The sequence below is a fragment of the Gorilla gorilla genome, chromosome 5 (assembly GCF_029281585.2).
Source record: "Gorilla gorilla gorilla isolate KB3781 chromosome 5, NHGRI_mGorGor1-v2.1_pri, whole genome shotgun sequence".
Lineage (NCBI taxonomy): Eukaryota > Metazoa > Chordata > Mammalia > Primates > Hominidae > Gorilla > Gorilla gorilla.
In genome coordinates, this window is record NC_073229.2 from 50,670,483 (window position 1) to 50,696,733 (window position 26,251).

General features: G+C 45.7%; 1 protein-coding gene across 5 annotated transcripts; it reads left to right on the forward strand.

Moving 5' to 3' along the window:
• The first annotated feature begins 10,365 nt into the window (after positions 1-10,365).
• BRD2 (bromodomain containing 2) lies at positions 10,366-23,214 on the forward strand. 5 transcript variants are annotated; one of them, XM_004043787.5, is made up of 13 exons: positions 10,366-10,833; positions 13,364-14,696; positions 16,226-16,529; positions 17,137-17,274; positions 17,919-18,057; positions 18,138-18,352; positions 18,451-18,825; positions 19,334-19,462; positions 19,649-19,897; positions 20,015-20,277; positions 21,735-22,039; positions 22,249-22,371; positions 22,489-23,214. In XM_004043787.5, exons 2-13 carry the CDS (start codon positions 14,668-14,670, stop codon positions 22,623-22,625), a joined length of 2,406 nt encoding a protein of 801 aa, XP_004043835.1. In that variant the 5' UTR covers positions 10,366-10,833; positions 13,364-14,667; the 3' UTR covers positions 22,626-23,214. The 5 variants fall into 5 exon arrangements, with proteins under 5 accessions (XP_004043835.1, XP_018884740.1, XP_055246108.1 ...); XM_019029195.4 differs by lacking the exon at positions 10,366-10,833 and adding an exon at positions 11,026-11,128; XM_055390133.2 differs by lacking the exon at positions 10,366-10,833 and adding an exon at positions 11,169-11,529.
• The last annotated feature ends 3,037 nt before the right edge of the window (positions 23,215-26,251 follow it).

A 26,251-nucleotide genomic window follows, 5' to 3' on the forward strand; every position in this document is an offset into this window, starting at 1 on the left:
AATATGGAACGCTTCACGAATTTGCATGTTCTTAAACTGTATTCTTCACAAGATAATAGCGTTCCTCAAGAAATAAAAAAAGTAAGTTTGATGATAGCAATCATTTATTTTTGAATTTATTTCCACATAGACATAATGTAACATCAAACACATTTATATAATTTTTTTATTATGTAACAATTTATTATATTTAATAAGTCTATTTATTGCAAGCAATAGAAACCAATTCTGGCTAACTTAAATTTTAAAAATGAGGATTTATTGGAAAGATACTGATCTAACTCATGAAATGAAAGTAATAGTTGAATAAGCTAGCCTCAGGTAGAATAGCCACAGGGACCTTAGAAGCAGGGGTTGAGTTGCCATTAATATGCTCACCTGCAAAGGCCTCCTGCCTCTTTATCTTTCAAGTTTTGCTTTGCTGGGAGAGACTCTCTCACTGGCTCAGCTTGTATTAGGTGTGTACCACTGGATTCATTGGTTGTGGCCAGGTACAGTATTACCTCTATGGATTAGAGCTATTCCTAGAGAAGGGAGAATCATATGAAAAGTAACCACCTCAATACAGCTATTTTCAACATATGGCATCTCAGACAATTGTATGAGATCATCTGAGGCATAAACATAAGGTTAAATCTGTGTATTAATGCTCAAACAGCGTTTCCTAACTACTCAGGTGACATATGTCATCTGCTTGATGATCTCTGGTCGGTCACTTGTCTTATCACACATTCAAATTACATTTATCATGTGATTCAATATTGATTTATTAATTTAAAATTATATATTCCACGAATTTCCTTTGAATCTCTGACTAAAAAGGTTTTTTTAATTTTACTTTGAAAAGCTCCAAGCACACACAGAAGAGAAGAATCTAATAAACTCCAATGTACTCTCATGAATGTCAACAATTTTCAACATTTAACATTCTTCCATTCTTGTTTCATCTATTGTTCTGCATTTTTTGGAGTATTTTAAACAAATTCTGTTATTACATTTCACCAGTAAATACTTTTAGGCATATCTATAATAGATAATAACCTTTCCCTTAACATAACTATAATGCCATCACCACAACCAACAAAATTAAAAATTACTTAACTTCATTTGACCCAATCTGTTCATTTCTCCTAATTATCTCAAAAATGTCTAAGAGAATGAAGTTTTAAATGAAAAGCAGTGTCTTATAATTTTCAAACCATGCCATTAGTTTAAAAAAATTGGTGAGTTTTCTATTTTATATTATGTTTCATAAGCTATTGATGGTTCAATAATGAATTCTAATTAGGTATTCCATAGGCAAATAAAGTTAGCAATTGTTACTCTGAATGTATCTCCATCTCAAGATTACAAGAGTACACTCATCACTTTCCCTTCCCAATATATTGCAACTCCTCTCCTATATTTAAGACTTCAGTGAATAACAAGATGTCCACCCGAGCTACAAATGTGGGTCATCGTTGATGACCCCATCTTCCTCAAACCTTCCCATTCAATTGTCCTAACAATTCTACCTTTCTAATAGCTCTTGAATCTTCCTTTCTTTTCCTTCCATTCCTACTGGTCCAGGCCTTCAATGGTTGGTTTTCACTGATTATTGCAACTTTCTTATAATTGGTCTCTCTCTCTCCAATCTTATTTTCCACAGTGCTGCCAAAAGGATATTTTTATTATGCTTAGTTGACCATATTATAATTCTGCATGAAAACCTTCCATGATTGTTAATGATCTACTTTCCTTGTCATGACCCATAATGACCTGAAGTCTACTTACCTACTTCTATATGTCTTTTCAGGTGAAATCTCACTCCTCTCAGAAAGCCTTCCTTGAACCCAGAGTTGAGATTAATAGCCTCTTCAGTATGTTTCCAAAGCACCCTGTGTTGGCCATTATCACTGTTTTAATTGTATTATTCTCTTCCATTTATATGTCTGTTTCATAGTCACCTCATCTCTACTGCAAGGTCCTTAGGGGAGGGTGTACTATATATATATATATATGTATATATATATATATATCTCCACCAAGAAGCCCACTAAGTGACCCTTCACTCAATGAACAAATGGGCTACCAGTCTCTGAAGGTGCTGAACTGAGAATGGAAGAGCCTTCAGGTATTAGATGATGATGGATTGTCCCTTCTAACAGATGTTTCAAAGGTAAATCTTATCAGGCTTATCTATAAGCCATTCTTTTTTTTTTTTTTTTTTTTTGAGATGCAGTTTCACTCTGTTGCCAAGGCTGGAGTGCAGTGGCACGGTGTCACCTCACTGCAACCTCTGCCTCCCAGGTTCAAGTGATTCTCCTGCCTCAGCCTCTGGAGTATCTGGGACTACGGGCACGTGCCACCATACCCGGAAAATTTTTTTTTTTTTTTGTATTTTTAGTAGAGATGGGGTTTCACTGTGTTAGCCAGGATAATCTTGATCTCCTGACCTCGTGATCCACCTGGCTCGGCCTCCCTAAGTGCTTTGATTACAGGCATGAGCAACCACACCCGGTCTCTATGAACCATTTTACACCTCCACAGCCTTCCCTATATACTCTACTACCCTTCCAATTCCATTCTAGGCCCTTCCCAAGCTCCTTGCCAACTACCATTTTCTTCCTACTCCCTGCCACCTCCTGTTTCAGAGAGCAAACCTAGCCATCCAGCTCCCACATTTACTCTTATTTCTACCTCAGTACATTTCTCCACACCCATATTCATCCTCCCTTTTAGTGACATTACTATGATGCAGCAATCCTTACAACTACTCTACAAGGTTATAATTTATTATCCCCATTATATAAACAAGAAAACTGGGACTCAGAAAGGTTCATTTATTTAGCAAATATTTATTGGCCACCTTCTGTGTCTAGCAGTATGCTCTGTATCAGATACCTGCCATCATCACACTTAAAGTCTAATGAAAATAAAGAGACATTAAACAAGCAAACATACAAATTTATAAACTAAAAGGTCCACACACACACACACACACACACACACAAAATCTCTTAGAATTGATAAATTCTGTACAGTTGCAGGATACAAAATTATCATATAAAAAGTAATGGTGCTTCTGGATACAAACAGTAAACTAGTGGGAAAAGAAATCAAAGAAAGTAATCCCATTTACAATAGCTACAACCCCTCCCCCCACCAAAAAAACAAAACAGAATACCTAGAATAAACCAAGGAGGTGAAAGATCTCTACAAGGAAAACTATGAGACACTGAGGAAAAAAACTGAAGAGGTCACAAAAAAATAGAAAGACATCCTATGTCTTTGGAAGAATTTGTATCGTGAAAATGACTGTACTACCAAAAGCAATCTACAGATTTGTTGCAATTCCTATCAAAATACAAAGATATTCTTTGCAGAAATAGAAAAAACAAACCTAAAATTAATATGGAACCACAGAAAACACAAATAGTCAAGGTAATTCTGAACAAAAAGAACAAAGCTGTAGACATCATACCACCCAACTTCAAAATATACTACAAAGCTACAGTAACTAAAAGAGCACGGTACTGGCATAAAAACAGATACACAGACCAATAGAACCGAATAAAGGACCCAGAAATAATAGATCCACATCTTAACAGCCAACTGATTTTCAACAAAGGTACCAAGATATTCAATAGGAAAAGGACACACTCTTCATTAAATGGTGCTGGGAACACTGAATAACAATATGCAGAAAAATAAAACTACACCCCCATCTCTCATCAAATACAAAAATTAAATCAAAATGGATTAAAAACTTAAATGTAAGACCTGAAACTATAAAAGTTACTGTAAGAAAATACTGGGGAAATGCTCAAGACTTTGAGCAAACATTTTTTGGTTTAAGACTTCAAAAGGAGAGGCAATGAAAGCAAAAATACACAAATGGGATTACATCAAGCTAAAAGGCTTCTGCCACAGCAAAGGAAACAATCAACAGAGTGAAGAGACGACCTTCAGAATGGGAAAAAATATGTGCAAACTATCCATCTGATAAGGGATTAATAATCAGAATGTATAAGGAACTCAAACTCAACAGCAAAAATCCTCCAAATAATCCCATTTGAAAATGGGCAAATGATCTGAATAGACATTTCTCAAAAGACATACAAATGGCCAACAGGCATATGAAAAAATTCTCAACATTACCAATCATCAGGGATATGCAAATCAAAACCACAATGAGATATCATCTGAATCTAATTAAAATGGCTATTATCAAAAAGACACAGATAAGAGATACTGGTGAGGATGCAGAGAAAGGGGAATGCTCATATACTGATGGTAGAAATGTAAATTAACATAGCCACTATGGAAAACAGCATAAAGGTTCCTCAAACAACTAAAAATAGATCTACTATATGATTCAGCAATCCCACTGCTGGGTATATATCCAAAAGAAAGGAAATCAGTGTATCAAAGAGATGTGTACATGCCCATGTTTATTTCAGCACTACCCACAGTAGCCAAGACATGGAGTCAATCTAAGTGTCTATCAAGTGACTGGATAAAGAAAATGTGGTGTATATATATACAATGGATACTAGTCAGCCATAAAAAAGAATGAAATCCTGTCATTTCCAGCAACATGGATGGAACTGGAAGTCATTATGTTAATGAAATAAGTCAGACACAGAAAAAAAAAAATCACGTTCTCATAAGTGGGAGCTAAAAAAGTTGATCTTATGGAGGTAGAGGGTAGAATGATGGTTACCAGAGGCTGGGAAAGGGAGGGGGTGGAGGGGGGATGAAGAGAGATTCATTAATGGTTACAAAAATATAGTTAAATTGAAGGAATAAATTCTAGTGTTTGACAGCACAGCTGGGTGTCTACAGTTAACATTAATTTACTGTATATTCCAAAATAGCTAGTAGATTTGAAATGCTCCCAACAGAAGGAAATAATAAATGTTTGAGGTGATGGATATCCTAATTATCCTGATTTGATCATTACACATCATATGCATGTATCAAAATATCATATGTACCCCATAAATATGTACAATTATTATGTATCAATAAAAAATAAAAAAAAAAACAATTCAGAGGTCCATAAACTTGGATGGAATAAAAAAAAAGTCAACTTTATTTTCAAAAAACTCTCACTGAAATCTAATTTTATGAATGTAGAAAATAAATCTTTGTAGTACCAGCCAGCAGCTGTAACACTGTCATCAATAGAAAACACCATCAATTAATATTTTCATATCACATTATAGTTGTTACAGACATCTTAAAATATCACTTACAATTATGGGAGCTGTTAAACTTGCCAATAAATCATGCTTTTTAATGTATTAGTAAAGAAACACTGTATTGTATTAATACAGAAACACATACTACTAGATCATCACACGTTTCTTTAAATATAGTAGTGTCCCCCACATAGCACCAAATGTGATTATACAGTTTCTTCCTATCCATAGATATACCTATGATAAAGTTTAATTTATAAATTTGCACAGGAAGAGATTAACAACAAAATAGGACAATTATATTGTAATAAAAGTTATGTGAATATGGTCTTTCTGTCTCATACACAAAGTATCTTATTGTACTTATTTTCAGACCAGGTTGACCTTGGGTAACTGAAATCACAGAAATTGAAACTGCAGTTAAGGGGGGACCACTGTATTTTGATAACTATAGTTTATATTTTATTTTATGCATTTACAAATATCATCAGACAAGATCCAAAGGCTTCACCAAACTGCCAAAAAAGCTAATGGCACATAAAAAGCTTAAGGAGTCCTGATTTAATCAGTCATTCAATAAACATGAAATCCTTCCTGGAACCATCTCCTGTTCTAGCTTCCTCACATTATGTTGCTCTGCTTCTCCTTGAGATCTTCCATTGGTTCCACTTCCTATTCTTGCTCCCTGTATGAAGATGTAACCCAAAGCTCAATCCTTCACCCTAAATTGTTTTTATACCCCCTCTTTTACAAACCTCAGCTACCTTCGTGGCTGATTCAAACATCACCTCAAAGGTGACTCTCAAATCTACTTTTCCTAATCTTTTTTCTCTAACTTCAATCTTGGATCTTAAACTCCCTGCTGTGCCTAGTAAACAGAATAATATGCCACCCAGAGTCAGCTGGGTTCAAATCCCAGTTCTGCTACTTACTAAAGGTGTGACCTTAGGTAAATATTACCTGCTATGGTTTGAATCTCCCCTCCAAAACTCTTGTTGAAAATAATTGCCATTTTGACAGTTTTAAGAAGTGGGACCTTTAAGAGTTAATTAGGTCATGAGGGCTCTGCTCTCATGAATGGATTAATGCTACTAATGTAGGTATGGGTTCCCATTTAAAAGGGGACATTCTGAGGCCGGGCACGGTGGCTCACACCTGTAATCCCAGCACTTTGGGAGGCCGAGGCAGGTGGATCACGAGGTCAGGAGATGGAGACCATCCTGGCTAACACGGTGAAACCCCGTCCCTGCTAAAAATACAAAAAATTAGCCAGGCTTGGTGGCGGGCACCTGTAGTCCTAGCTACTTGGGAGGCTGAGGCAGGAGAATGGTGTGAACCCGGGAGGAGGAGCTTGCAGTGAGCCAAGATTGCACTACTGCACTCCAGTCTGGGCGACAGAGCGAGACTCCGCCTTAAAACAAACAAACAAACAAACAAACAAACAAAGGGTACATTCTGGCCTCTATTCTCTCTCCATCTCATGTGCTTGTTTGCCTTTCTGCCGTGGGATGATGCAGCACAAGGCTCTCACCAGATGCCAATGCCATGCTCTTGGACTTCCAAGCAACTGGAACTGAGCCAAATAAACTACTGTTTATAAATTACCCAGTCTGTGGTATTCTGTGATAGCATCAGAAAACAGACTAAGACGTCCTTTGCTTCTGTTGTTTCATTTGAAAACTGAGGGTGATAATATTAGTATTGACTTTATAGGGTTATAAGGATTAAAAGAGTTACTACATGTACTCATCGCAGTACCTGACACATTTTAACTACTCAATAAATGTTTTGTATCACCAATCACATCTCCTTCCAACCCCGACATTTTAATTTGTTGTTTATTAACATGGACAGTGCCGGCCACTGGAAGACAGAGTTTCTATCTAACAACATAATTCTGATTAAGTCATTAGTCAAAAAATTTCAGTGGTTCCCCACTGATTCCAAACTTAACAGCACTGGAAACCTTCCATAATGTGTTCTCTAATATAAATTTACCTCCCATTTTCTCTTCTCCTGCTCTACTTCTTGTAGCTTATGTTCTGGCCAGATTGGACTAGACTACTCTCTGTGACAATAACCTGTGCTGTTCTACATCTGTCTTTCCTCACATAATTCTAATGTCTCAGGTTTGAAGGCAATAATTTTGTCTATGATTATTCCCCTATACATGGCACCCCATAAAACATACATGTTTCAATCTTACCTAAGTCACATACTTACACATCAATTCACCTCCATATTTGCTCAATTTGTGAGAACCTAATATTGGCCAGATACTGTGCTAGGACCTAGGGATATTTAAAAAAAAAAAAAAAAAAAAAAAAGCAAAGCAAGAAAAAGAATGCGTCATGGCCCTGCTCTCAAAATCAAGGTCTAGTACTAGAGAGAAACATGTAATCACATAAATGCCATTCACTGTGGAAAGTAAAATCATAAGGGGAAGGGACACCAAAGAATGAGCAGTTAGCTCAACTTGAACAGTAACATTAAGCTTTTCAGAGATGTTATTTGGGCGTACATAGATTGGGGAAAAGTCTACTCCATATAGAAAGTGCACATGTGTAAAACACAGAGGCATGAAACGAAATGATGTGTCTGGGAAACAGTTCAATACAGCTGGAATATAGGGCCGAAGAGGAAGTGGTTAGACATGAGGCTGGAAAGCTAGGCAGACTGTTTTGGCAAACATAGGAATTTGGACTTTATCACATAGCCAATAAGGAATAACACAGAGTTTTAAAAAGAGCTATGGCCAGGGCTATATTTTGGAAAGCTCTCCCCTGGCAGTATTGTGGCAGAGGCAGAGAGGAAAGTCTAAAGCAGCACTGTCCAACAGAACTTCTTGAAATGAGGCCGCGCGCAGTGGCTCACGCCTGTAATCCCAGCACTTTGCGAGGCTGAGGCGGGCGGATCACGAGGTCAGGAATTCGAGACTAGTTTGGCCAACATGATGAAACCCCGTGTCTACTAAAAATACAGACACTAGCCGGGTGTGGTGGCAGGCGCCTGTAATCCCAGCTACTCGGGAGGTTGAGGCAGAATTGCTTGAACCCGGGAGGCAGAGGTTGCAGTAAGCCAAGACCGCGCCACTGCACTCCATCCTAGGCCACAGAGCAAGACTCCGTATCAGGGAAAGAAAAAAAGAACTTCTTGCAATGACACAAATGTTCAATAATCTGTGCTTTCCCATATGACAGCCACTAGTCACATGTGGCTATTGAGAACTTAAAATGTGGCTAGTGTATTGAGGCACTAAATTTAAAACTGTATTAATTTAAATCCAAGTAGCCATGTGTCTAGCAAATAATTTAGGAGACTGTTGGTATAGCTCAGGTGATAGAATTAGGACAGAAGGTTGAGTTGATGGATAGTTAAGAGGCAAAATTATGAGTCTGTAAGGGTGAGAGAAAAGGAAATCAAGAACAGGCTCCCAGATTACAGACTTTGTGGTTAAATAGCCACCATTACTCAGGACAACAGAAGAGAAAGAGCAGGTCTAGAGTGTATAGTGATTTCATCAATTTTGAACATACTGGTGTCTGAAAGTTATCCCAGTGGGAATATTTAGTAGAAAGTTTAGCTTAGAGAGCTGTCTGAACTAAAGATTCAGACTTGAGAGGCTTTGAGCCGTAGAGTCCGATTACCTAGAGAAGTTGAACAAAATTAGAAGCAAACAAGAATCACAGCAAATATCAACACATAAAAAGGGGCTAAGGAAGAAAAATCTACTGAGACTGGAGAGGAACAGTTACACACAAATAGGAAAAGAAACAAGCGAGAGTGGTACAGAAGTCAAGGGTAGAGAGAATGTCAGGAAGGAAACATGATCAAATGTCGAATGCCTCAGAGGTCAAATAAAGTGAGAACTGTAAAGTGCTTCCTGACTTTGCCAGTTAGGAGGTTCTTGGTGACATTTGCCAGAAAAGTTTTGGTGGTAGCAGCCTGACAGAAGTGGCTTGAAGAGTGGGGATGGGGAAAGAGAATGTGACAAAGAATTGAGATAGTAAGGATAATTTCAATTTCAGGTCTTGGCTGTGCAAGGAAGCCGAGAGACATGAGTCTCTAAGAGGGCACGATATTGAGAGGGTTGTTATCTTTCTGTCAGCGGGGAAACCAAGAGAAAAGTTTAAAAAGGTCAAAAGGGGGAGAAGGGAAGACAGCTTCCGGGTAATAGAGAAGGTTGACCAGGTCAATAGTAAAGGATTTCCTCAAACCGAAGGGAGGACCTCTAGTGAAATGAGAAAGGAATACACAATTGACCCAGTTTGCAGGTGGGAAATGGGAAGCCAGTTCTGCAATTGGCCTTTCTGTTCTGTGAAGTGCCATCTGTCGGTGAGGAGAGATTAGGGTCTGCAGCGTGAAAATCTGGACCATACTCTGGGTAATCAAGGGAGAGGTTATCGGCTAATGACAAATTAAAGGCTTACTTTTTAGCTGGCAACTGAATCACCATAACATTTTATGTTACCAGTTCCAAAATTTTGGGGGGAATTCACTCAAGCTTGGGAGAGGAGAGATCATAACTTTAAGAGTATAAGAGGTTTAAACGGTCCACTACGAGATAAATAGAGAAGGAAAAGTTATCAGCTGGTAAATATCGTAGAAGGTAGAGCGGTCCAGGGACTCACAGGTCTCACTAAAGAAAAGTCTAGCGTAGGTTCACGGCACGGAGAGATTTTAAGGCTGCCTAAGACTAAAGCCAAATACGAAGTCCACATCCGCGGTCCGCACCTTATCTCTCCGCGCGGCAGGCGCGACGAGGGCGAGAAACTCCCTCTCCAGTGGTCGCACCACACGACACCAGGGAAGGGGCCCCTCTCTCCAGACCCTCATATCTCCAGGTCCAGGCCCCATTTTCCTCCGCTGACAGCTCAGCAGCGTGCGCTTCCGCTGGATTCAGGCCAGGACCAGCCAAGCCGCACCTTACACCCACCGAGGAAGAAACAAGCCTGGCCGCCCGAGGCTACCCCGCTAGGCCGCGGGTAGTGGGGGAGGGGGCGCTGAGGCAGGAGGTCAGCACCCGGGCGCGGGCTCCCGCCCCACAAAATGCGCGCGCTCCAAGCCCCGCCGCCGGAGATGCGGTTCCGGTCCAGACGCCTGCGCACTACGGCTCTCCCCGCAGCCTCTGGCCCTCCTTCCCCCTCCCCCAGTCAGGGCGCACCCTTGCGCCTGCGCTGTGCGTGTTCCTGGTCTGCGGCAGCCATGCTGAACCCGTATGGAGAGGCGAGTGGGGGGGACAGAGTCGAGGACTGCGGGATAGGAAGCTGGGGATATGGACAAGCAGCAGCATTATAGCGCTCTGGGTTTCGGGACACAGGCCTGGGCCATGCGGCCCCCTTGGCCCCTTGCGCGACCCCCAGGAACGTTCGGAAAGCTGGTCCTCGTGGCTGGGGGAAAGGCGGGGGGTGGGGGTGGGGGAAGCGGGCACGTGACCCCGGTCAGCCAATCTGGGTGCTGCTGACGTGGCCGCGCGGCCCCGATGCTCTCCCCACCCCCCCAGCCCGTTCGGGAAGGGAGGGGCTGGGGGCTACGCCCCCTCCCCCAGCACGGCTTCGTTTTCGGGGGGGGTTGACACCCCGGATTACATACCCCGTACCAAGCCGAGGGCAACTTTGGAGGCCCCCTGGAAGGCTTTAGGATCCAGGTGAGAAGGGGCCCTTGTGGGGCGGAGATGTCAGTCAAGTGCTTAACCAATGGTGGGGAGTCCGGGAGGGGGATTCTTGGGGTTCAGGAAAGAATCCTGAGAGTGGGAAGATTTGTCCTTCAAACCTTTTACAGCCAATGGGAGCGTGGAGGGGGGGCGAGCGGGAGAGGGCCATGGGGGGGAGGGGAATGGCCAGCCTCATGCCTCCATACCAATTGGAGGGCAAAGGGGTTAGGGGGCGGTGTGGCCCCCCCTATTCCATTCGTCCCCTGGGGGTACAGCAGCCGGGAGCCAGGTGAGAAGGGATCCATCGGCGGCCGAGGGAGGGGTGACCTGGCGGTGGGCTGAGGAGTGGTGGCTGTGGCCCCTACCCGTGGATGTGAATGCTTTAGGAGTTGGCCACCCATGTTGTGAACTGAGGTTGTTCCCAGGCGCCAACTTCCTTTCTCCCCAGAGCCTCTGGAGGGAGCATTGCTGTGCGCCCTTTGTGTCCGCGGTAGGGGAGCTCCAGTCGTCACACCGCAGGCTGGAGGTTACGCTTCGAGTCGCTTACCGAATTTGTGTGCATTCACGTGGACACGGCCTGTGGGGCCTTTTGCCCCTGTAGGGTCTTTACTGAGCACGTGTCTACTCCAGGCTGGGGTGCTTACAAGCTGAAAGCTTGAGGTCTGCTTAGGAACAGAAACCAGGCCCAAGGTGGGTGCTGGCAGTAGGGGGTCTAGACAGCATGGTCTGAGATGCGAGGGAGGCTCGGGACCTGGAATGATTTCACAGCTCCCAAGGTTTCGGGTTTCTCCAGGGTGGCCTCTTCCATCGCCTCCCTCATCCCCTCCCCCAGTCCTGAACAGTTCTCTCCTTGTGTACTGCGGGGGAGGGAACGGAAAGGAGGAAAGAGTTACTTTCCCAAATTACCGAGTAGCAGTAGCCTCCCTGGTGACTCATGTGGGGGAAGGGAGGATAGAGGATCGGGAGGCAGTGATTTTCCGGAATGCAGGGAATAAACGAGAGCAATGTCTGGCTGCCCTTTTCCTAAGGCCTAGTATTTTCTCAGCCTCCTAAGTTTTTATTCCATGGCCGGCCCCCTGATGGGCCTCTGTCCTGGCCTGCAGAGCCCCGGTGGAGAAAAGCAGATTTGGGAGGTTGGGCCACTAGGGGGAGGGGAAAAGGCCTCTGCAAAGTTGCTGTGTCATTGTCCTCCCTGCTGCAGCCACCCAAACGGGGCCGCTTGTACTTTTGGGGGCCAGGGCCTGATCCCTGGCTGGGGGAAGGGGACTCTGCTCTCCTGACGCTCATTTTCCCCCGCCCTCCCGGGGTTTGCCCTACTCGGGGGGTCAGAAGACAGGAGATTGGCGGCCATTTTAGACGCAGTAACCGAGGTTGGAGTTGAAGGGCTACTGCAGAGGAGGGAGGGTGGCGTGGTTGCAGCTCAAGGACCTAGGCCCTTACGAGCCCTTCCCGGGCGAGGGGGAATCTTACCGTATATTTATTTGTTCACCTACGTTGACTATTTTTCCCAGATACGTACACAAGTTTGTTTTCTCCCTGGTAGCGAAGAAAGGGGAAACGGGGGAGGGGACGCCCCACCAAAGCCCAGGTTTTCTCGGGTGGGGGAAATCCTTTCACTCTCTTGTAAGGGGGCGGGGACGGCCCCAGAGATGCTCTGGAGATCCTGACTCTGGGCTCTGGTTGATTCAGAGTCTGCACCCTTATTTAGATAACCAAGTTAGGAGGAAGACTTCAGAGTAAGTTGGGGGGAGGGGGCGAAACTGAGCTCCCAAAATGGCTCCTGCCCCTCCTCGGAGGCGGACGGCCGGGGGGAGGGGAGGAGGGGGAGGGCTAGTCTGAGCCGCAGCCGCCGCCTCCTCCGCTCGCCCTCCTCCCTGGCGCTGACCGATGGACCAGCCGCTCCGTGGGGAGGACTCCGGACCCTGGTGGGGGGGCGGGGGGGTTCTTTCGCCCCCGTGGCGGAGGGCCCCTAAGAGGCGGATACGGGTCTGCCCTTGGGGGTGATGTGGCGTGTGGGGGGAAAGGTCCGAGCTCGCCTGGAGGGGGAGGGTTTTTCCCTTAAGTCATCCCTCCCAGGACTTGCTTTTTCTGCTCTGAGCCGGACGCCGGAATGGAGTTTGAGGAAGAGGTGAGGTGTGTTGCATTGTATAGGGTAGATGGATGCGTTTGGAGATTTTAATCCCACTTTAGGGTTGCCGAGGTTTTTTCGAACGAGCAGAAATGTATTGGTAACTGTAGGTGTGAGTGGGGAGGGATTAGAAAGGTGCTTGGACGTGCAAATTTGGGAGACGTATTTTAGCTTTTGTGGTCTTTGGGACTAAACAGTAGTAAATAATGTTTTGCTCGTCTCTCCATCGTTTGGCTTGAGGGAGGGAGTGGAGTATTATAAGACTCTGGCGAGACTGTTTTAGACTGTGGGGCATGGGAACGTTAGATCCCCTCATCGCCGTTCTGAAGCCCGTAGCTGTTCGCCATAGAGGAGCAGGCCGCGGCTTCTAAGATGGCGTCTTTTTCCTCGTTTCAGATTCTTCGCTGCTGCTGCCTTACCGCCGAGAACCACCACCCGCCGGCCGTCTTGCGGCCACACCCCTGGCGGGCTCAGGCAGGCTACGCCCACGCGACCCCTCCCGTTTCCCTGCTCTGGCCAATGGAGGAGCTACGAATGGCACGACCTGCTCGAGCTTGGCAGTCTGCAGTTGGGCTGTGTATGGAAGCTTGGGAAGACTTTGTTGGAAGGGGAGGCGGGGAGAGAGTGCTGGAGGCTCTGGGGCGATGGCTTCCGCACCTCTTCCAACCACCCTCTTTCCCTGGAGTCGGCGGACCACAGCTCAGCCAATTGGCTTGGAGATGTGGCGGGTTGCCACTTCCCTGTGGGTCTCTGCGGCACTCTTCTGCCTGGTGACTGACACCTTGGAAATGAAGTTTATGACGTCATCGTTGCGGCTGGCCAATAGAAAAAGCTCCCGCGGAGAGGTGTTCCTTCCCCTTCGACTCAGCTTCTTCACCCGCGTGAGCGAGCGCGCGCGCGCGGAGGGGGTGGGGAAAATCTCAAGCAGGGTGGCGCGCATGAGCGGCGAAGCTCCTCCTCCCCGCCTATATATAAAGGGCTGGCGCGGGGCTCGGCGGCGCCATTTCGTGCTGGAGTGGAGCAGCCTCTAGAACGAGCTGGAGGATTCTGCCTACCGATACAGAGCCTTCGAGTCGTCCGGGGCCGCCATTACAATCCACCTCCATCCGCTTGGAAATGGCCTTCGTCCCGGCCTATGACTGGTCCCAGCGGGCAGTACAGACCCCATAGAAGCCCCTGGAGCTCCCCTTTTTCGGGCCCCGCCCAATCCTCGGAGTCTGTCCACCCCCTCTACTCCGCCCTCAAGAGGATTTCAAAGATGGAGGCGGCGGCTCCCTAAACCACTTTTCGTGTTCATCCGCCTCCATCCGAGATCGAAACGGGACCTCGTCGGCCCCGTAGGGTCCCGACAAGAAGAGGGAATCCCTGCAGACCAACAGCGGGCTATATTGACGACGGTGTCTGAGATCGGGGACCGTCTTTTGAAGAGTCAGTCCCTCCTTAGTTGCCCGCCTCAGCTGAGGCCGCCGCCATTTTCTTGCTGTCCGCCGTCTGCAGAGCGCGCCAAGCTGCCCGGAGCTCTCCGAGAGGCCCCAAAGAGACTGCTTTCGTGCCGGCCAGGCAGGGGGTTTGTCGCCTGGAGGCCCAAGAGGAACGGCCTCCCCCCAACTTAGCGGGTTATGCTGGACCGGGCGGTGAGGGGAACCGAGGCCACCCGGACTTTCCGCGGCTGAGGGCAGCGCCGGTTCCCTGCAGTCAAGATGCTGCAAAACGTGACTCCCCACAATAAGTACGTTTCCGCGAGCCGCGTGTGGGAAGGGGATGTTGCAGGGCGGCGGCACAGGGGTGTGGGGCGCCGTGTTGGGAGTACGGAGCGGCCCCGGCGCGCTGCTGTTGCGGCGCAGCTGTCGACTCGGCCGCGCGGAGGGAATTGAGCGACGGTTTTGGAACGGTGGTGGCGGCTCGGCTACTGCTCGTGGAGGGGAATACAGGTTGTCAATTTATACACTATTATTGCTGCCGTGGCCCAGTCTTAACCGAGTCAGGCAGAGCTAGTTTGACGGTGGAGTGTAGTGAGGGTGGACAGCAGGTCTGGCGTTTGGGGGGTTTGGTATCTAGCGGCGGTCTGTTAGCCTTTTAGGGGGGATTCACGGACACCTCTAGCGCCCTGTAGGGTTGCCATGGTGACGGAGCGCTTAAGGGACTGGCAACGGGGATTCCCAGAGAAGGGTAAAGGGATCACTCTCCCGTGTGTGCAGGTTCCTAATGCCCAGGGCATGTCATTAAATCTTTTGCTTTCTCTGTGGGGGTGGGTTGTGTGTGGTGTTTGTTGGTGCAGGGATTGTTTTTTCCTGACATTAAAAGTTTGATTCAGGGTAGGAGGGTAGAGCTAAGGTTCCTAGTTCAGCTCTGCGATGTAAACAATGAGATTCCCATATGATGTCTTAATTCTTAGGTGGTAGGAAAGACTGATCGGAGGAGCACCAGAGGGACTGTAAATGAACCACTGTTAGCGTTTGGTGTTCGGAGTTGGTGCTACAGGGGGAACTGGTAGTGGAATCGTGTTGTGTAGTGGGTGGGTGGAAGGGGGCTATCACTTGGTGACCTTGACTGTTTTGTACGGCTTTTTGACTTCCTTGGAGTGAGGAGACTTTGATTTGGTGCGAATAATTTCGAGGGCCTGGAAGTTTCGGGCTGTGAAGTCTGACAAATTCTTCCTTGTCTGAATTTGTTTTTAAGTTGATATGGTTCTTCTTCTGGGTTTCTAGTTTATGTTCTGTTGTGGCGTGAACTATCCAGACCTTGTGGAAGATGGTGCTCTCTTCTATCTAGGTGGATTATTCTGTGTCTTATCAGCATTTTATGGAATTTTTTATAGCCATAATTTGTTCTTTTCCTCCTTACCGGCGCTCAACCACCATGGCAACCACCAAACCCCTAGTGAGGAGGAAGCTTGGGGTTTGAGTTTCTTAACTCCACCCATTTTGCTTAAGCCCCATCCCCATAGGGCTGTAGTTCTGAGATGTCGTGCCTTGTCAGAAACAATTTGGGAGTTTTTTAAAATATGAAAAAGAACAGAGCCCATCAGACTTAAGAAGGTGGGATCTAGATAGTATACTAAAAATATTAATAAAAGGAAGGTGGGGCCAGCAATAAAAGCTCCACAGATTGTTTGGATATTGTTTCTGCTTAAGAAGCACTTGGCATAAGCTTAACCACCTCACTAGGGCTAGCACCTGGATTCATCAGACTATTGTGCAGATGCACTTTTTCCTCATTTGGACGATATTGCCCTAATTTTGTTTCCCATCTTTACAGGCTCCCTGGGGAAGGGAATGCAGGGTTGCTGGGGCTGGGCCCAGAAGCAGCAGCACCAGGGAAAAGGATTCGAAAACCCTCTCTCTTGTATGAGGGCTTTGAGAGCCCCACAATGGCTTCGGTGCCTGCTTTGCAACTTACCCCTGCCAACCCACCACCCCCGGAGGTGTCCAATCCCAAAAAGCCAGGACGAGTTACCAACCAGCTGCAATACCTACACAAGGTAGTGATGAAGGCTCTGTGGAAACATCAGTTCGCATGGCCATTCCGGCAGCCTGTGGATGCTGTCAAACTGGGTCTACCGGTGAGTAGAGACATTGGAGCCCGGGAGGTGTGGGATGAGCAAGAATGCGTGTGAATGGGGGTGGTCTGTCTAGTGTAGATGCTGCGGCCCCTAGGGAGTTCCCATTTCTCCCCTGTAGGGCAGTTAGCTACCAGATTTCTGGATATCTTGGTCCTTTGTGATTGATCCGACCGCTTGCTGTAACTATCTTGGCATCTTTCCTTGTGCCCTCCATGTGTCCTTCCTTAACTTTTGTGCCCTGGCTCCATTTTACAGATTCCCACCTCGGGTTGGGAGAGGACCACGGTGGCCAAAATTCTTAGCTTCTTCCTTTCCCTCATGCAGCCCATGGATAGCCAGCCCCAGAGGTAATGTCACAGGATGGGAAGTTTTCCAGAGTGGGTGGGAGGTGGGTGGTTAGAGAAAGGCAGCAGGGGCCTCCCTGTGGATGTCAAGAATCTTTTTTATTTATTTACTTATTTTGTCCCACAGTTTAACTGGGGCCGCAGTTTAAGTAACTATTCCTTTGATGCATAGGGGGTGTGTGTGTGTGTGTGAGTCGGGGATCTGTAGTCTCCCTATAAGCATTTATTTTTCTGTGGTTCTGACCTAACATTTATTTATTTAGGATTATCACAAAATTATAAAACAGCCTATGGACATGGGTACTATTAAGAGGAGACTTGAAAACAATTATTATTGGGCTGCTTCAGAGTGTATGCAAGATTTTAATACCATGTTCACCAACTGTTACATTTACAACAAGGTGAGTTTTTCTGTGTGTTCATTTAGTAGGTGGGGAGAAACAGTAATTTCTATTATTGCTGGATATGTTGTCTACATAAAGTTTAAATCCTTTGCTACTGAAGGTGTTATCCAGGTAGGGTAGTCGGAGTCTTAAAAACCTGACTCTAGATGGTACTATTGAACACAGTGATGTGACTTCAGAGCTCTAGTTGAAGGTTATTTAGAACACTTCATACTTGGGGGGGGTGGTCCTGTTTCTTAGAAATCACCAGAGACCTGAGTAGACCAGGGATCTGTTTTCTTGTCAGCTCTCAAGTTTTTTCTTCTTTCGGATTTTGGGAGACAGTTAGGAGAAAGTGGAAATTAGTAGTGGCCTGGAGTAGGAAATTTTCTTTGAAATCACCAGAGACCTGAGTAGACCAGGGATCTGTTTTCTTGTCAGCTCTCAAGTTTTTTCTTCTTTCGGATTTTGGGAGACAGTTAGGAGAAAGTGGAAATTAGTAGTGGCCTGGAGTAGGAAATTTTCTTTAAGATTTGATGACAAGATGACTGGTTGGGGGTATGGTAATGGCCTAGGGCCTGAATGCCTCTGAGAAAGATGGTGTGTATCTATCTTCTGTTGGCATTTTTTAACTTACTTTATTGCTGTCTGTGTTCTCATAGCCCACTGATGATATTGTCCTAATGGCACAAACGCTGGAAAAGATCTTCCTACAGAAGGTTGCATCAATGCCACAAGAAGAACAAGAGCTGGTGGTGACCATCCCTAAGAACAGCCACAAGAAGGGGGCCAAGTTGGCAGGTAGGAAGAGTGGGAGTTTTGCAAATGGACAACTAAAGATGGGGAAGAGAATCAAACTACACTTTTTTCCTTTTTTCTAGCGCTCCAGGGCAGTGTTACCAGTGCCCATCAGGTGCCTGCCGTCTCTTCTGTGTCACACACAGCCCTGTATACTCCTCCACCTGAGATACCTACCACTGTCCTCAACATTCCCCACCCATCAGTCATTTCCTCTCCACTTCTCAAGTCCCTGCACTCTGCTGGACCCCCGCTCCTTGCTGTTACTGCAGCTCCTCCAGCCCAGCCCCTTGCCAAGGTATGATCTGTGGATTTCCTCTGGGCAGCAGGGAGGCAAGGGTCTTAAGTAAAGTGGGCTTGGAGTGACAGGTTCCCCTATCTTGTTTCTTTCTGCAGAAAAAAGGCGTAAAGCGGAAAGCAGATACTACCACCCCTACACCTACAGCCATCTTGGCTCCTGGTTCTCCAGCTAGCCCTCCTGGGAGTCTTGAGCCTAAGGCAGCACGGCTTCCCCCTATGCGTAGAGAGAGTGGTCGCCCCATCAAGCCCCCACGCAAAGACTTGCCTGACTCTCAGCAACAACACCAGAGCTCTAAGAAAGGAAAGCTTTCAGAACAGTTAAAACATTGCAATGGCATTTTGAAGGAGTTACTCTCTAAGAAGCATGCTGCCTATGCTTGGCCTTTCTATAAACCAGTGGATGCTTCTGCACTTGGCCTGCATGACTACCATGACATCATTAAGCACCCCATGGACCTCAGCACTGTCAAGGTACCCACTGCATGGGGCAGATGGGATGCTCAGGCAGTGATGGGAGCCTAGGTGCAAAACAATAAGTATCCTTATGTGGGCACACAGCAGTCTTTGGTTCTTGGCGTTTTACTTTTGTAAAATAATAGTGGAACAGAAGGTCTGGTATTTTGAGAATTCGTATTTCTTGGAGTTTGAAACAGTAGGGTGGGGTTTCTTTGTCTTGAGAAAAATACTGTCTATAATTAAGTACTAATGTTGTGGCAGTGTTGGGTTAAGGAAGTTGTAGGGTGGAAAGACAGGCATAGGCCACCTCTCTGTCACTTAGAAATGATTTCTTTTTCTAGACATAAATATTTCTTCAACCCACCCAAATTCCTTTGACTTCAAACTTGAACCCCAGGGCACAGATCCTTAAGGTCATCCCCACTGTGCTTTCAAGAGAGGGCTCTTCTTGTGGTGTCTGGGGTTGGCAGGGAAAGGTGAGTCTTCCTGCCTGTGCAGCTTCTGATGCTGCCTCCTTCTGCAGCGGAAGATGGAGAACCGTGATTACCGGGATGCACAGGAGTTTGCTGCTGATGTACGGCTTATGTTCTCCAACTGCTATAAGTACAATCCCCCAGATCACGATGTTGTGGCAATGGCACGAAAGCTACAGGTGAGTGGAAAGGTTGGAGTTTGAAAAATAAATGGTATGGGGAGTTATTTTGTCATCTGTGCTGCATAGCCTCAACATGAGGGTCTCACTGTTCTGTATAGTTGTAAATTGGAGTTATATCACTTGGTGGCTGGGTATGTAGGGCACTGTTTATCAGCATAGTTTTGAGTTTGTGCCTCTTTCTAGGATGTATTTGAGTTCCGTTATGCCAAGATGCCAGATGAACCACTAGAACCAGGGCCTTTACCAGTCTCTACTGCCATGCCCCCTGGCTTGGCCAAATCGTCTTCAGAGTCCTCCAGTGAGGAAAGTAGCAGTGAGAGCTCCTCGGAGGAAGAGGAGGAGGAAGATGAGGAGGACGAGGAGGAAGAAGAGAGTGAAAGCTCAGACTCAGAGGAAGAAAGGGCTCATCGCTTAGCAGAACTACAGGAACAGGTATTTTGTCACTCTTGAAAGTTTTTACTGGGTAAGAGGTTCATGCCCTTTGTCCTCATTTTTTCTTGTCATTTTATCTTTATTTACTTTTTCCACTTCATGTTTTTTTTCCTTTAGCTTCGGGCAGTACATGAACAACTGGCTGCTCTGTCCCAGGGTCCAATATCCAAGCCCAAGAGGAAAAGAGAGAAAAAAGAGAAAAAGAAGAAACGGAAGGCAGAGAAGCATCGAGGCCGAGCTGGGGCCGACGAAGATGACAAGGGGCCTCGGGCACCCCGCCCACCTCAACCTAAGAAGTCCAAGAAAGCAAGTGGCAGTGGGGGTGGCAGTGCTGCTTTAGGCCCTTCTGGCTTTGGACCTTCTGGAGGAAGTGGCACCAAGTGAGTTAGAGTAGGAAGCAGAGACTAGTTTGGCTATTTCTGTCTCTCTGGGGGATGCCATCTCTCTTTGCAAAGATACTTCTAAATGGCCAGTTAACAGATACAATAGGCTTTGAGCAGTGGTCCCCAACCTTTTTGGCACCAGGGACCAGTTTCGTGGAAGACAGATTTTACCACGGACAGGGTTTGAGGGGATGGTTTTTGGGATGAAACTGTTCCACCTCAGATCATTGGGCCATTGGATTCCCATAAGGAGCATGCAGCCTGGATATCTACCATGCACACTTCACAGTAGGGTTCATGCTTCTATGAGAATCTAATGCTTCTGCTGATCTGACAGGCAGTGATGCCCACATGCCGGCTGTTCACCTCCTGCGTAGCCCAGTAACAGGCCATGGACTGGTACTGGTCTGGGGGTTGGGACCCCTGGCTTTGGGAGTCAGGGTGTTTCACAGCTACTCTGACAGTGAACTCAAAGTAGCCATAAACTAGAAACAAGAAGATGGCTGTGTTCCAAAAAGACTTTATTTGCAAAGACACGTGGTGATCAGATTTGTTCCCTGGGCCATATAGTTTGCCTGTTGCTCTAAATCAATGAGTCTAGACTTGTTTTTCATGGCGTAGTAGTTTTTGGTTTTTTGGTGTGGTTTTGTGTTTTGTTTGTTTTTTGTTGTTGTTGTTGTTGTTTTTTGTTTTTTTTTTAAAGACTCCAGGCTGGAGTGCAGTGGCGTGATCTCGGCTTACTGCAACCTCCACTTCTCGGGTTCAAGCGATTCTCCTGCCTCAGCCTCCCAAGTAGCCAGGATTACAGGCATGCGCCACCACGCCCAGCTAATTTTTGTATTTTTAGTGCGCAGCTAGTTTATGTAGTTTTAGTGGAGACGGGGTTTCGCCATGTTGGGCAGGCTGGTCTTGAACTCCTGATCTCAAGTGATCTGCCCGCCTTGGCCTCCCAAAGTGCTGGGATTACAAATCTGAGCCACTGCAGCTGGCCCATGGTGTAGTTTGGTAGTGTTTAAGGGAGCAGAAAGACCCATGTCAGTATACCTAAACAGGTATACCTTGTTTTATTGTGCTTCACTTTATGGAGGTTTTTTTAGATACTACTTTTTTTTTAAATTGAAGATTTGTGACAACCCTGTATGGAGCAAGTCTTTCAACAGTTTTTCCAACATGTTTGTGTGTCACATTTTTAGTAATATTTTTTCATTAAGGTATGTATGTACATTGTCTTTTTAAAGACATGTTATTGCCTACTTACAGTCAAGAGCATAGTGCAAATAAAATGCTCTGTTTCACTATACAGTGTCCCAGTAGCCCACCTCTTACTTGGCCATTGAATGGAAAAACAGAAGCTCCACTCTGGGCAGGAAATAGGATCACTGAATTATAACAGTGGGAACATACTGGAAGAGGTTAATGAAGCTTCTTTTGCTGACAACTCTTTTTGCCCTTAGGCTCCCCAAAAAGGCCACAAAGACAGCCCCACCTGCCCTGCCTACAGGTTATGATTCAGAGGAGGAGGAAGAGAGCAGGCCCATGAGTTACGATGAGAAGCGGCAGCTGAGCCTGGACATCAACAAATTACCTGGGGAGAAGCTGGGCCGAGTTGTGCATATAATCCAAGCCAGGGAGCCCTCTTTACGTGATTCAAACCCAGAAGAGATTGAGATTGATTTTGAAACACTCAAGCCATCCACACTTAGAGAGCTTGAGCGCTATGTCCTTTCCTGCCTACGTAAGAAACCCCGGAAGCCCTACAGTACGTATGAAATGAGGTTCATCTCATGGTTCTGAGGACAGTTTAGGAAAGATGGTGGGGTCTGTTCGCATTCAGGATTGTCAGCTCCCAGGATAATGGGATGTGTTGGTTGGCGCCTGACGTTCAAGAAGGGAACTTGGGAACCTTAGGGGCCCATAATAAGATGCTTGGGGCAATCTTAATGTATCCTGATAAATTTCTTTCATTAGCCATTAAGAAGCCTGTGGGAAAGACAAAGGAGGAACTGGCTTTGGAGAAGAAGCGGGAATTAGAAAAGCGGTTACAAGATGTCAGTGGACAGCTCAATTCTACTAAAAAGCCCCCCAAGAAAGGTGAGTATATACTTTCATGCCACTACAGATTGACTGCATCCTGCCGCCTTGACTGTCTTTTATTGACAAATGAAGATTCAGACTTGAACATCTTTAACTTTCGAATTTGTTCTGCAGCGAATGAGAAAACAGAGTCATCCTCTGCACAGCAAGTAGCAGTGTCACGCCTTAGCGCTTCCAGCTCCAGCTCAGATTCCAGCTCCTCCTCTTCATCGTCGTCGTCTTCAGACACCAGTGATTCAGACTCAGGCTAAGGGGTCAGGCCAGATGGGGCAGGAAGGCTCCGCAGGACCGGACCCCTAGACCACCCTGCCCCACCTGCCCCTTCCCCCTTTGCTGTGACACTTCTTCATCTCACCCCCCCTGCCCCCCTCTAGGAGAGCTGGCTCTGCAGTGGGGGAGGGATGCAGGGACATTTACTGAAGGAGGGACATGGACAAAATAACATTGAATTCCCAGCCCCATTGGGGAGTGATCTCTTGGACACAGAGCCCCCATTCAGAATGGGGCAGGGCAAGGGTGGGAGTGTGCAAAGCCCTGATCTGGAGTACCTGAGGCCATAGCTGCCCTATTCACTTCTAAGGGCCCTGTTTTGAGATTGTTTGTTCTAATTTATTTTAAGCTAGGTAAGGCTGGGGGGAGGGTGGGGCCGTGGTCCCCTCAGCCTCCATGGGGAGGGAAGAAGGGGGAGCTCTTTTTTTACGTTGATTTTTTTTTTCTACTCTGTTTTCCCTTTTTCCTTCCGCTCCATTTGGGGCCCTGGGGGTTTCAGTCATCTCCCCATTTGGTCCCCTGGACTGTCTTTGTTGATTCTAACTTGTAAATAAAGAAAATATTATTCAAGTTTTGAGTTACCTTAGTATTTGCTTTTGTAGTGTTTCAAAAGGAACATCATAAGAATTGTCTTGATAATTTTGAGGGAAATATTACTGCAGTGAGAAAAGGCAATAGCTAACCTATAATTGGATTGTCTTAATTTTTAAACTAGTAGGCTTTTGCTGTGTTTTTAATAAAGTAAATATGAGTTTTGTAAACTGAGTCCTTAGAAGTAATCTTTAGGTCTACAATTTGCTCTTGTTTAAATGAAAAATAGTTCTGTGGCTCATTCATGCTTTAACCAAGAACTCAAAATTTTGAGGTAGGCTTTAGGTTTTTCCCTGTGGCACTGGATATGTGAATTTTCTCCTGAGCAGACTTAAAATATGAGAAAAGGGTGGGAGGTAGCCGAACAGAAGTACTTTATGCATTGAGTTTATTGCCTTTTAAAAGGAAATTGGCCTGTAATCCCAGCACTTTGGGAGGCCGAGGCGGGCAGATCACGAGGTCAGGAGATCGACACCATGGTGAAACCCTGTCTACTAAAAATACAAAAAATTAGCTGGGCGAGGTGGCGGGTACCTGTAGTCCCAGCTACTCGGGAGGCTGAGGCAGGAGAATGGCGTGAACCTGGGAGGCGGAGTTCAGTGAGCCGAGATCGCGCCACTGCACTCCAGCCTGGGTGGTAGAGTGACACTCCGTCTCAAAAAAAAAGTAATTGGGCCTACTACATTGTTAAACATTGTTAAATTTTGCTGCCATGGTCACACACACATTTACAGATAGTTTATTAGTAGAATACTAAAGAGTATTCCAACGATTAAATCACAAAACTATGCTTTCTGCATACCCCCTTGTCTTGCTAAGGGGAGAGAAGGGTTGTATAAAAAGTTTAGGGGGTTGGGATGTGTGCATTCTGGAATTTGGGGCTTTAATACTGGAAAAGTGAGACATTTGCTTAGTATAGTGTACCATAGTAGGAAACCTGGATAGAGACGTGGAAATTAGAATCAGGAATGCAGTAAAGCAAATGGTTTATTTTGCTGTAAATGACACCACAAACTAAGTGTAGGGCAACACCACAAACTAAATGTAGGAAGCAATAAATTTTACTAGTGATGCTCAGCCCTCTTTAGGAATTCCGACTAAACTGGGGCTTGAGCAACAATTTTCAAAAGCTCGGGAGATGGTAATAAAAAATTAGTTTTGTGAGCCACCTGCTACTGTTTGCCAAGCACTTAGTTTTAGAGGGAAACAAACCCTTGTTTGGGCTTTCTTGCTAACTTGTGTGCACCAGTGAAAGCTCTTGAGCTCCCTTTGAGCTCTGGTTCCCTTTTGAGAATAACAGATGTTGAGGATTCGTAAGTACTTAATAGAGACGCGTTGGGCAATAGGTGATGAGATATAAATTAACAAAGTTCTGAAAATCAGAGTAAATAGATTTAAGCTAAGTGCATGTCTATGTCAAGGATTACATCTCATTTCAGAGGGAATTTAAGGATTTAGTTGGATTAGTTTTGGGACAAAATATAGAATATTTTGTCTGACTGCAGCCCCTTCTGCTCATGTACTCTTAAGGTTTGTTTTCTGTAGTTCGGAAAAATAAAAGTTTCAACCTAACATTAGAGGCCCCTGAGTACTTAATTCACTGTAAATGGAACCCAGACCGCCCTAAGTGCTTTAAGAGAGAGAAGGGCTGGCTGACACAGGGGCTTCAGACCTGCCTTAAACCAATTGGACTAGCCTCTTAATTGACTTTAGTTTGAACTTATTTCATGCCTGTCTCACTTAGGGATTGTAATTGTTTCAGGAGTTTGGTTGAGTTCCATCTTGGTTGCCAAAGGACTTCATTCCAAAATAGCAGTCTCCAGCACAACTCAAAGGACTAGTGGAGTCCTGTGGGCATTATTTCCCCCTATGCTCCTCTCAGCTCTTGGAATCATGGGTTCTATTGCTGCTGCTTTTTCCCTCTCCCCTCATGCTGCCATTTACTCCCTTTTATTGCATCCATAGGAAGCCTTTTGTTGGGTTGTGGGGGAAGGTGAGAGTCGGTCTTATTTACTCAGTCACACATTTATTGAGTTCCCTTGATTGCCTTTTCAGCAAACTGTTAGGCCCATAGACCTGGACGTTGCCAAGCCAGAGGGTATAAGGTGAAGATGAGACAAGGTCTTATCATGGAGTTTGCTTAGCACGAATAGAGTGCAATTATTAACCATCATGGTGTGGTAATTATACTGATTGAATCCAAGATATAGGCATGACTTGGTCTTCACAGACCATCCTTATTGTGCACCCATATGTGGACCCCAGTTCCAGCCTGCCTGTAACCTTCCCCAAAGTCCTGCTCTTAGGTTCACTCGGGACTACCTTGATTGGAAGGCCCTGCTTCCATGAGTGACCAGCATGAAGGACTCCCAGGACAAGGACCAGAGGTGACTGGTGTTACTCTGGGGCTTAGTGCAAGACTGGAGGAAGATTTTCCTGAGCAATTAGAGAGTGGCTGTAATGGAGAGCTGGGAAGGAGATGTGGGAATGGTAGCATGGAACTAATGTGTTGTCACCATGATTTCATTTTTTCCTGGGTCATCACCCTAAAGATACTCACAAAATCCCACTAGCTGGTCTCCAGCACTGAATGAGACGACAGCTTCTTGCTCTCAATTTATATTCTAGGATCGGGCAAAGGGGCAGCATTAGACAACTAGTCACACGATTTTTAACAAAAATAAGTAATTCTAACAGGACAATGTGCAGAGGTCTAGCAAGAATTTAGAAAAGAGGGCTCTCTGGTCTAAGCTGAGAGCTATTCAGATATCTCAGAACGATGAGTTCCTTCCTGTTTGTAAGGGGTGGATGGGTGCGAGCAGGGAGTAGTGAACATTGCCAGCAGAAGAAACAGCAACTGAGAAGGTAACTAGGTGATGCTGAAGCAGCAAGGATGAAGGTGAGTGCTTTGAGATGCTTTGAATTTACATCTCAAAGACTAATAGCTAACATTTATTGAGCACTTACTGTGTCCCATGCACTGCGCTAAATAAAAACTTACTCTGTAAACTCATTT

What these genes read in the sequence shown, in the direction of transcription:
- BRD2 (XM_004043787.5), top strand. Translation starts at nt 14,668, where the DNA reads ATGCTGCAAAACGTGACTCCCCACAATAA. An exon ending in AACGTGACTCCCCACAATAA is followed by an intron (nt 14,697 to 16,225) that starts GTACGTTTCCGC and finishes CCATCTTTACAG; the next exon opens with GCTCCCTGGGGAAGGGAATG. An exon ending in CTGTCAAACTGGGTCTACCG is followed by an intron (nt 16,530 to 17,136) that starts GTGAGTAGAGAC and finishes TTATTTATTTAG; the next exon opens with GATTATCACAAAATTATAAA.